The 12,365-nt window shown below is 35.0% G+C and overlaps 1 protein-coding gene across 5 annotated transcripts in view; it reads left to right on the forward strand.

Annotated features, from left to right (window-relative positions):
• ZBTB44 (zinc finger and BTB domain containing 44) overlaps positions 1 to 11,092 on the forward strand; it is a 57,750-nt gene extending 46,658 nt beyond the window's left edge. For 2 of the 5 annotated variants that reach the window (XM_043872972.1, XM_043872980.1), the window contains exons 4-6: positions 257 to 420; positions 1,805 to 2,105; positions 3,884 to 11,092. In XM_043872972.1, the coding sequence (XP_043728907.1) occupies positions 257 to 420; positions 1,805 to 2,105; positions 3,884 to 4,163 (745 nt within the window). In that variant the 3' untranslated portion in view covers positions 4,164 to 11,092. The remainder of the gene's footprint in view (positions 1 to 256; positions 421 to 1,804; positions 2,106 to 3,883) is intronic. The other 3 variants (XM_043872989.1, XM_043873000.1, XM_043873011.1) reach the window with 3 other exon arrangements.
• The last annotated feature ends 1,273 nt before the right edge of the window (positions 11,093 to 12,365 follow it).

Raw genomic sequence — 12,365 nt, forward strand, 5'->3', positions numbered from 1 at the left:
TCACAGGACTGTTAGCAAGAGACTGATTTAATCAGATCACTGTGGAAGGGATGTGGGGCAAAATAGAAAGAGATAGCCATATATTGACCAGAGCCTGAATTAAAGCAGTAGTAGGAAGGAAAGGATTATTAGATTAAGGATACCTAAAGTAAAATCATTTAAGTGTTTATTTCCTTTTGTTCATTTAAACTTGTGCAGAACTGTTTATTGAACTTAAAAATCAGAGCCTGGTTGCCTTCTTTGGTCTGTTTTTTAGATTGGAAAATGTTCAGTATCCCTACCAACTCTACATTGCTCCTTCCACCAGCAGCACAGAGCGGCCAAGTCCCAATGGTCCAGATAGACCTTTTCAGTGTCCAACGTGTGGGGTGCGATTCACCCGTATTCAGAACCTGAAGCAGCACATGCTGATCCACTCAGGTAATGCCATCGTTCCTCTTGTGGCATAAATGAACCCTCTAGAACATTTTATTTTGGAAGTCCAGTTAAAAATAGTAAACAGATGCTTTTGAGTTAGGAAAAAGTATATCTCTGGGAAGTCTAGTGAGAACAGATAAATTCAGGTCTGTTGCTGATTTGTTGCATTGTCAGAAAGATACTTGCTTAATACGTTGGTCACAGGCATAAATCTTCTGATTGGAACTTGGGGCAAGTGTGATATACACGTGATATACATGAAAGAGAGATCAGATACATGTATGTGTGTGTGTGAGGGAGAAAAGCATGAGTGCATCTGGTAAAGCAGATGGGCTTGAAAGGTCATATGTTGGCGTTCTCTGTGCTGTTCTCATTTTTCTTAAGTTTGTAATTCCAAATAAAAAGTGTTTTTAAAAATTAAATACAAGAATTTTATTTTAATTGTGCAATCCTAAATTTCTCTGTGCCCTGAGAAATTTCTCTGTGCCCTATTCAGCCAGCCTTGCAGTATTATTTTAGTGTAAAAAAGATTTTGGATAAATGATGTGTAGAACATACTTGAAACTTAAGTTCAGTGTCCACATAAAGACAATAAAATTCTTATGGGTAGAACACTGGCCTCTGATAACGAAGAAATCTTTGCTACTATTCTCAGCTGTTTAACTGTCTCACTTTCCTCTTCTTCAGATAGGTCTAACAATCCTGTTGTAACACTAATTCCCTGTGACTTTGTTGAATCAACAGATTATGTTTTGAAGGTTTTTGATATTTTTTTGCTAAAACTGTGATAATGAATTGGAAGAGACCATAAATGCACTTTACATTTCATATATTAATCTCTACATATTTATGTCACTATTACATTAAGTACCCCAAAACTTAACCAAAGATAGTTCTGTTACAATCACTAATTATGTTCAGAGATGTTAGAATTTTTCTTTTTTCTTCTCATTTTTCTCTGAGATAGGAAATGAAGATTAGATAACTGATTAATTTACACATCTTCTTGATATAAACCTTACTACTTTAATGAAATGAAATAATAATAGGTGAAGAATTGGGGTCTGCTTAAATAAATACTCTTGTTAAATTATATTTTGAAGTCTAAGAAGATTTGGAAGAATTCGAAAATCAAATGGAGTATATATCACTTTGATTACCCTCACCCCTGTGGTGCCTTTCTTGCTTGCTTTTTTCAAGCACTAGTGACTTTTCAGATGTTTTGTACTTTTTCTAAGATGCTGAATTTGGGACTCACTTCTGCTGATGATTTTTATCTTTTCAGATTACCTATTGCTACAAAATTACAGTTCAGAAATTTGTGAAGTTTATGACATTTCCATTTATTTTGTTTTTAGATAACATTTTGTATTGCTTTATTTTATAGGAATTAAACCATTTCAGTGTGACCGCTGTGGGAAAAAGTTCACCAGGGCTTACTCGCTAAAGATGCATCGCCTAAAGCATGAAGGTAAACGCTGTTTCCGGTGCCAGATATGTAGTGCCACTTTCACTTCCTTCGGGGAATATAAACACCACATGAGGGTTTCCCGGCATATTATCCGCAAGCCTCGGATTTACGAGTGCAAAACATGTGGCGCCATGTTCACCAACTCTGGAAATTTAATCGTGCACCTGAGGAGTCTGAACCATGAAGCGTCAGAGCTAGCAAACTACTTCCAGAGCAGGTGAGGTGCACACCGAAAATGGAACCAGGGAAACTGCTTTCTAAACTCTCTCTTCCTGTTGTTAGGGCAGCCTGCTGTGTTTTGTTTTGTTTTTCAGTCAGGTTGCCAGCTAATCAATCACATTCCTTAAAAATTCCCGCTATCCAATAACACTCTGATCTCCTGATAAAATTTTGCTAATTCTTCTAAGTATAAACAGTTTTAAATACTTTTATAGTTGGCATTAGAAATCTTTTCCTACAGAGATAGACTACTTATCCACTTGTTTTGGGTTTTGGAGGTTTTTTGGGGGGGGCGTTGTTGTGGTTTTTTTTGTTTGTTTGTTTGTTTTTTAATGTAAGGTTAAAGTAATTCTGTAGTAGATTTTAAATAGACCTGACTGGAAAATTTACCATGTCAGATGATATTTGGTGACAGTGGGTTACTTCCCATTCTTTGGATGTTGGTTAAATTCTTGACTACTTCTCTCTTTTTTTTCTCTAAATAATGAGAGAAACTTCAGCAGCAACTATAATTGATAGTTTACCTCAAATGAAGTTTTCCTCTTTTTCTTTCAGTTTAGAACTCCATACTTTGAATATTAAAAATTTATGATAGAGTTAACCTTTCTGATTTATTGGGTAGCTGAGGATCGGGTTCTAGTTCTGGCTCTGCCGCTCACTGCTGGTATGATTGAACACGTCACTTCACAGATGAAGAAGCTTGAACTTAGAGAAGGATAATGTGTAAGCTTTAAAGATGATTGCTAAGGTCTCCTCTAGATATAAAATTCTGTTGTCTATTTTTAATACTTTATCAGAATTGTACATCTATAGGAATCCTTAGTTTCTTATAAAACAAAATCAAATTTTACACCACCTTTATTTTTTTAATCTTATTTTTCTATAAACTTTTTTCTTGCATTGATTTTGTTTTTCTCTTCAAGCCAGACATTTTTCTAATGTAATCATTTCTGACTCTGAGTGTCTGGTTATTATATCCCTAAACCTATATTATACATGACATATCAAAGTTTGTTCAGGAATAAAATCGTGTCCCAGTTAACTAACTGCACAGCCTGTTTTCTGTATCTTCCCTGTGCTGAGCCCTCTGTCCTCCACTCTTTAACATCTGAAGACTTTTTATAACCGAGGACATCTTAAATTGCTTTGCAAATGAACAGACTTTAATTTTTTTAATTAATAGTGGACAAATTATAAAATAACCTAAAGTATATTAGTTATTGAGATTATAAAGTGTAATGAATGTTTTTATTCAACAGTAAAGATTTAAATAAAGCATCTAAGTGGTTTTTTACATTTTTCTATATGGTAGATTGTATATAAGGTCATTTATGCATGAGGATTAGTTTTTTAACTGTATCCAAGAAGTAATAGAAAGCTAGGTTTATATACCTTATAATTAGTGTATAATCCAAGAAATGTTACACATAAGTTATTCAAATGATTTTGTTTAAATGAACATGCTATTTGCGTTTGTTTTGTGCACAGAAACTCTTCTACATAGAAGGAGAAAGGCTGTTTAGGTGTCCACAGTGACACTGAATGTGATCTCTCTCGTGATGGTAGGGAGAATTGATATACTTGGGTTCTGATGGATGGTTTTGGCTCATGTTTAGGAAAGTTTAGAAGCTGAAAATTCCTGAGTTATAATCTTCATTCAAGAATTAGAGAATGAAAATTCCCAATCTTGTTTTACAAATCAGGTCGTTTTATTATGTCTTATTTATTCTTGGCTTGAAAATTGACTCCCTGTTTCATCCTTTGCCTCTTACCTAGTGATTTCCTAGTACCGGACTACTTAAACCAGGAGCAAGAAGAGACCCTTGTTCAATATGATCTTGGAGAACACAGTTTTGAAAGCAACTCCTCTGTTCAAATGCCTGTAATTTCACAGGTCTCCTCGACCCAGAATTGTGAAAGCACTTTTCCCTTGGGGTCTCTTGGGCTGACAGAAAAGGAGGAAGAAATGCCAGAGCAGCCAAAGACCAGTGCTTCTGCCGAGGCAACCAGAGATGACCCCCCAAAATCAGAGCTGTCTTCTATAACTATTGAGTAATTTCATAGTTTGGCTTCATTTTTAATTTTTGGAAAGTGCCTGTGCTTGGTCTTGTACATTTGAATTTAATTTTTTAAGCAAAAAAAAGGGTTTGGAAAAATTTCCCTTTTTACTTTGTAAGTCCTGCAACTGATGTTTTATTTTTCATGACTGAGAGATTGCTTCTGTAAGTGCACAATAACATGGTGTTGAAATACAGTAGAAACCCTGAAACTTAAGGAGAGAGAAGCAGTTGACTTCACATTTATATCAGTTTCCTCTTCCATCATCAGGAGTAGGCTAACAACATATCATTAGGTCGAGAAGAAATCAGATGATTATTGACCTTCCTGAAATGAAAGGATACACCAGAAATATACTACTAAACAAATTTGGCAAATGGCCTGAATAGATGTTTACTCCTGTACACAGGACATTGTACAATCTTCTGTAAAGCCTGTTGTTTCTGGAAATATTTATGGTGAGCTTTCTTAAAAATTATTAGGGTGTGTACTTCTGAAATTCCACGTTTTTTTTTTTTGCTTTGTCGTTATAATTTTTTATGGTGAAAATTTGGTATTGGGCTACGTATTCCCTGTACCTTTATAATAGTACTCTCCAAATTATCTTTCTTCTGTGAAAGACGGCAGAGAGCCACGGTTGAGAAGAGTCAACCTGTGCATGAAGTGACCAGGAATGGGGAATATGGTGTGTGAATCTCAGCTTCATAGGAACTCTTTCATACTGCTTTTCTGGTTAAAATCATTGTTTACCTGGTCTTTGAATGTTAATGCCTGGCTAATGAGGTCATTGCCTAAGTCAGTTTTTGTCTTACCCTGTCAACAGTACTTTCTTTTGCCTATACTTGGCATGATCCCATAAAAAGGAAATATACTGGAGATGTTCTATATTTTATATATAGGTTTGTGTATTATTGAGGATGTTTTCATTCTGCTGTTTGGACAAAATAAAGAATTCTCTGTTAAGGCTATGTTCTTAACCCAACTAAGATTGTTTACAAAATACCATGTGACAGTGATATATTGTCCTTATTCCACAATATTTTTAGACATTGCAGAATGTCATATTGAAAGCAGTTAGTATAGTTTTTACAGAATGTAAGCAATAATAGAGAAGAGGCTATAAAGTGATGATCTGTAACTCAGATCTATTTGGGGAAAAAAATTGTTAAGACTAAAGAAAAACTAAAAACCTTAAGGTAATGAATATTACCTCTTGCTGCTAAAAGAAAGTGAAACTTCCTGGTTTATAGTTGAAATACATATGATACTCTAGACTGGAGTATACATTTTACCTGGTGCCGTTAAAGCATCGCTTACCTTGATCCTAAATTTCATGAGTCCATGAACAATGATCTTTTGAGTAACTTTTTTTCCCCTATGTATATACCCAGAGTTTAATCATTATGAAGACACCTGATTAGATTAGAAAAAGACAATACAGTTTCTTATTCAGAACACAAGATCTCAGTTTTGTCTGGGTGCTAGACCTCAATAAAAATTTTTTAAGTTACAGTGATTCGTTTCATTTTTTGAATGGCTTGTTCTGTAGCTGACCTCTTACTAATGTAAAGGAAGGGAAAGTGAACTCCTTGAAGTTTTTTAGGCTAATGTTCTTTTTGTTTTCATATTCTGCTGTTTTTAACTTGCTTCCAACTCCTCTTCTCACTCAAGAACCTGTTGTTTCCTTTTTGCTCCCCAAATAGCTATAGTACCTTAAGGAAAATGAACACGTACAGATTATGATAGCCTTCCATCATTTATGCTTCTTTACCAGTAGTTTGAATTACTTTTCTTCAGCAAGACTATATGATACTAATAGTGGTACTGCTGTGTCTCAACTGGAAAGGTCAGGAATTTTTATTTTTAATATTATATAGATTCTTTGGAAACTGTTATGCCTACCAGTAGATAAATCTCAAAGTTAATTTTAAAATCTTACATGGACAAGACAAGAATAAGTGAAATTATGACCAGGAGTCATTGTTGCCCTCAGTTCTAAGAGTTATTTTTTTTAGAATAAGGAAGGAAGGAAAGAAAATAGAGTTGATGAGAAGATACATCAGAACTTGGAGATTTGTTGATTGAAAGTAATTTAGCATACCCCCTGTCCTGAGGATTTTGTACTGAGAGTCCTGCACAGTTTTGCCCATTCTGAGGTGTTCTGTATTCTCAGAATGTAGGATTGCCATCACTGTCTATTTTTTCCCAAATGGAAACTTTAAATTTTCCTTGGTAGTTACAAATTATACAGATTTCCAAGTTTTATGAGACATTTGAACCTACTGTGAAAATGCTTATTGCTAGTTGTCTGTTCCCCACATCTTATCAATACAGGTAACTAACTAATACTTAACATGTGATATAAACATAGTCCTTTTTTTTTCTGTTTCAGTGAGGCTTTACATTTTTCTTGATACATAGTTTAAGGTTACTTAGCTTATGGGCCTGTTTAAGAAACCAAGCTGCAAGAAAATAATTGTATATAGTATTACTTAGATTTATTTAAAATTCATCTAAGAGAAGGATGCCTGGATGTATAATTTTTACCAGAATATATGGGGGAAAAAATACAAAGATGAAAACCCATTATATTATGTCATCATTAGAAATTACCAGTATAATTGAACATAAAAAAATTCCAGTTTAGAATACCATAGCTATCTTGCTTAAATTAGGCCCCAGAAGGTAACTTTGTGATATTTAAAGGGCTTAAATTTTAGGATGCAAGATAAGTTGCCTTTTTAAACCAAGGATTTTATATAATAAAAAGATTTATTTTCATTTTAAAGCTACCAAATAAGTATGCTCTACATACTTCACAGATGAACAGAGATGTGTGCTCTGATACTGGGTGTTTCAGCCCCTGCAGGCATCCTTTCCACTTTATAAGGCTGTGTTCTAACAGTGCAAGCACTTGGCATGTTAGTGATTGCACTAATTCACAAACAAAAGTTTAGTGCTCTTTTTTTGGTTTTTTTTTAAGGTTTCAAGAAAGGGATGCAGATGGAGGTTATCACCCACAAATATATTTGAATGAGTGTTTCTTACTTTGAAAGTAATCCTTAAGTAATTAGCTATCTATTTAGTTACATTACTAGTTTTTAAAGTTCTCAATTTCAGTGAGATAAAGTTACTAAAATGTTTAAATAGCCTCATTTGGTGTTACATTTTAACAGTTCAGCAACCATTCTGGCTTACAGAACTTTACATTCTGATTCCTTTGACACATGCCCTTAGGTTTTAAAAACAAACAAAACCCTTCCATTTTGTTAAAATATGTTACCAAGTGGAAAGAACTATCTGGCACATCTAATGTACTTATTGTTGGTAACTCTGTTAACTTCTGACTACTGAACCAGTCTCTGCTGATGTATAAATGGTTCCCTGGGAGCCTTTGGAAGCTGTATTAATTCTTTCAGTTTTTATTTTACCTCTTACTAATTTTTATTCTCATACTTAATCTAAATAGAGGCCACTTACCTAGTTCAGTGGCTTTTATTTTGAAGATTCTCGGATCATGGTTTGCTTTCTTTCAGCTTTGTAGCCCCTGAGAAATACATTACCTTACAATGTTTATTATGGCTGTGTATGCTAGAATAACCACATGGAGAGAATTACTACTTGATGAATGAACAATCCTAAAATTATAACTGAAAGAACTTTGAGATTTAAGGAATTGATGAAGAGAATTAGCAACTTTTGTGTGGCATTTACTTTGTTTTCACTCATCCACAAAACGTGAAGTCATAGCTTTGGATTATACATCCTAGTGAGGGAGAGTAGTTTTCTAGTTATTAATTGGGAGGGAAAAAATGAGAAAAATTCACATCAGGAAGCGACCCAAAGTTGCTGAAAGATACTAAATGCTATTTTCAGTTAAGTTATTGACAGAAGATGATTTAATTTTGATTTTGAGAGTTAATGAGAGAAGCATATATACAAACTTGATTTTCTTTTCTGAATCAGAACAGAATGGTGGATGAGTGCTCAATTAGAGTAACCATATCTATGAGGAATGTTAAAGCTAAGCATACTCCTACAGGCATTAGGTGCAGATCATCCAAATTTAAGTTATTATTTTGCTTGTACCCATTTTTATCTTTCAGTGTCATTTTTGCCTGACAAAATGTTGGTGACATAGGGTATTTTATTTGGAAAGTCCTCAGCAAGACTAATTGCCAAAGCAATAATGGCTCACGTTAACAATGAAGTGGAATTAATATCCAGGTTCAACTAAGGAGTAGATAAGCTATGGCTATTTCATTTTTAGATTATAAACAAGCTGAGATTTATTAATGGGGAATTAAGCCTATGTCAGATTATGGGATGACTCTTTGTGATGTTATAGTTGTACTTTTCTTTAACTTCATACTCAACTAATACACTTAGATATTTATGCTACATCATAGTGATTATATTTTTATGATAAAAAAGCAAAAGTTCCATATCTTTACAAATAGTCTCTGCAGAGATGTCTGGTGGTGGTGGCATCTCAGTTTGACAGTATCTGAAAAATGAGACTGCCTTAAAGTGTACTACATAGTTCACTCTGTATATGGTCCAGGCCAGTTCCAACTAACATCAAGGTTTTATGTACATAATAGTTTACAAAGAATTTAAAGGTTTGGACTATTGGTTGAAAACAAAAACTTTAAAAAAAATTTTTTTTTAAACTTAAAATTTTTAAATTTCATTTTGAAGTGCCTGGTTTATAAAAATCAGATTCTTTGATTATTGCCTTTCTCTTTTAAACTGACTTTTTGCTGATTAAACTAAAGCCCTAGGCTCAATTGTGATGATTTATTGATAAAATTGCTGCTTGATGGTGTGAGGGCCTAAGTGTCAAGATTTTATTAAATTGTCCTTGTTTTTCCAAATACCAGTCTAACCATATCCAAATTTCATCATTCAGGTAAGCAGGTTTAAAAATCATCCTGTGAATGAATGTTCAGATTACCAAAGTACATGGTCTGCTGAGGAAAGGTCAGTCTTCCCTAAATTAATTGTATTAGTGGAGGTTGTATTCACTTAAAGATGGGCAGCCTTTCGTGCTGTTCCTAGAAACACGTGTTTTTTCTCGAAAGACTTTTTTTCGTAATTTCTGTAAGAGCTTTCTCTTATTTCAACCATCAGTTTAATTTTCAAGTTGACAAATGCTATGTAAAGTCTCTCATACTGAGAGTGGTCTGTTGAGTTATTGAAAGTCGCACTGCTGTTCATCTTTCAGGTACCTGAAGTGAATGCCATCAGCTGAATCAGGAGTAAGATCATAAATTTTAGTCATTTTCTTCCTTATACAAAATAATGGCTTCTCGTGCTTATATTTCAAGATATTTTTTAAAAAGACCACAGCCCCTACTAGAGTACAATTTGATCTCAGTTCACATCCCAATAACATGTTTGATGTCTCTCTTGTTGCTGGTGCCTCCTGTTGCATCAGATAGAGATTGCCTGCCTCTTTGTAGGACACCCTCGTGGCACCTTATGTCCAGTTGGAAGATGGCGTATGGCTTCGTTTTGTGCCTCTGCTATCTTCTCAAAAGCCATTTTATAAAAATCCTAGGTAGCCTATTTTAATATTTAAATATATATATATTTGTGAGAGATACTTTTAGAACAGACTTTTTTTTACTTTAAAATTCCTGTATTCCCATTTTTAAAAGTAAATTTAAACTTTCCAGAATTTGAACTTTTTCTGCAGCAGCATAATGAAAAAGTCAATTTGAGATAATAGAATGTAATTCAGTGATAGAAGAGATTGATGTCTGGTTATAGGAAACAGAAGGGAAGGGAAAAAAGTTGTTTTGATGTAACAGAGGAATTTTTAATAAAAATGTTTTTGTTTCTGTAATTTTGTATTTGCTGCTACAGTAGCTCAATATTTTACAGAGCTAACATATAGATCTGGCTCCATTCAGAAACTGGAGTACTTTCTAGTACAACCAACCTAGGAGGAAGGTGTGTACCACAGTCTTCCAGAAAGGTGACTGGCGGCCCTGTTTAGCTGATGCATGCTTTAAAATGCTCCTGTATGTAGCCCAACATAACGGAAGTGTGGGAGAAACTTTTATCTTGCTAATTAATAGCATTATGATTCTTTTTGGGCCCTGGCATTTTGTGAAACCCTTGGGGGAGGGAAGGTGATGCTGGAGAAGAAATGTGAATTAAATTATGTAGAAGGATGTTTTCATGCTTCTGTCCTCTCCTAGAACCAGAACAACTTTTGTATCTGTGCCAGGCTCTAGTTCACCAGCTATGTATCCAGTTATCATCTCATTCACATTTGGCTTTACTTGGTGACAGTGGCCATAGCTAAGTTATTTGGCATGTTTGACTTTCAACAGTAACAAAAATGGTTTTGGATTTTATTTCCTAAAAATGTATACGATGTCGAAACTTTACATTTTATATACTAGTATCTGGCTATTAGTATTTTACAGGAACCATGGTTCTTGGTGACTACATATATATATATATATATTTTTGTGACTTTTTTGTATACTAAGTGCCGTTTCAATGTTACAATCATTTTTAGAGTTATTGTAATCAATGTGAATATCATGTTTTTTCAAATCTGTTCTGAGCCTATAGTGTTTGCTTTGTGAATATATGTGTATTGTATATATTCTGTATAGTAACATTGTACTGAAATATTAGCTTGTTTGATATAAGGAAAGTATGTATTGAGTACTTTTTGCTAGTTTGGTTGTTTAATCTTTTTTAAAAAGGTTTAATCTTTTTAAAAAGCAAAAACTTTAAACCGGCCTTTATTACATGGTCACAAATAAAGTTGCAGTTAGAAGGGATGGGCAGGGAAAAAAATAGTTTTGAGTGTCTTTGAATAGAAACAAGACTAAGTTTTTAAGTTTTGTTTGGTTCCCTTCCCCCCTTCATTAAAATATCTTATTAATGCTTTATGGAATAAAACTTCCTGCTGTTGTCATTTACTGTTGGCTGGAAGGAAGAATTGCTGCTGCTGATGATTGAGGTCAAGTGGATAAGAAAAGTCGTCAGAGTAATGCATTTCTTAAGCAAGCATCCATTGAGTGTGTACAGACCAGAGAGTGCTCTATGAGACAGTACACATCAGCTTCCTGGGTAGCTAAGAAAAGAGTTCATGAACACCATCCCTGAAATTGAAAGGAATATAAAGGAGGCTAATAGAGAAAGTCATCAAATCCCAGAGCGATTGAGCCAGGTATCTTGTCAGAGCTGCTTTCCTGAGTGCTGGGCTGCATTCTTCTGAGGTTGTGCATTATTGATTAGAGACCTGTTGGTGATACTTCTGTAATATCTTACAACCAAGGAGTAGAGATAGTACTTCGTGGGGGAAGCTGCTCTTCGCACAGGTGAGGAGCCTGTGCAAGCCCTGAAGGAAGGCCGTCCTACCTGTAGGTTCCTCTTGCTATGGATTTTGACAGTGAGTGGTCTGCAGAGTGAGAGTAACAGGCAGGGGAACTGTTCACTGACCCCAAGTACCAGCATCACTTCAGTTCTGGGAGGAAATGGGTAAATTTTTAAGAAGCATTTTCTGTCATTCCACGAGTGTGTTGAGTATTTTTAACAACAGTTTACCAGACTACTCAGGTCAGCAAACTGCTGGGGTCCTCAGTAGCCACAGCCAAAGGTGATCTCTACAGATGCAGAAGGCAGCATCCATAGAATCATGCCCTATAGTTTATTAGAGACCAGAAAGATTGCTTCTGGAGAATGATACTTAATGTGATAACCGAAGGTGTGTGTATCCTTGGCACATGGCACAGGGATTGAGAGCTGCTTTTCTGGACAGAATGTTCTAAGTACTAACCCTGAGAGATCTGCAGACATACTGAGAGTTTCAGTGGGCTATACTTGCCCATAAACATCAAATCCCAAAGTGTAACATAGTTCCCTTTTCACATGGGTAAACTTTTATACAGATGGGAAAACTAGGATGGGGTAGTCCATCCAGAAAGAGCTTCCTCATCAGCAAAAGGATGAGAACTAGAGTTTAAACAGCCATGGAGAGGAGGGGAAGCCCATTTTATTAAACTCTTGGTTCATTTACTTGAATTCTTATACCAAAAATACTGAATTTCTATATTCATCCATTTTTTAGATAAGTCATTGCAGAGGCTGTGGGCAGAATTGTCTTTAGAATCCTGTCAGGCTTCCATGCAGCCCCACACCCTTCTGTCTGTTCTTGCCTATGTTTTTTGGG

Source organism: Cervus elaphus, chromosome 2, assembly GCF_910594005.1.
Source record: "Cervus elaphus chromosome 2, mCerEla1.1, whole genome shotgun sequence".
NCBI classification, from domain to species: Eukaryota; Metazoa; Chordata; class Mammalia; order Artiodactyla; family Cervidae; genus Cervus; species Cervus elaphus.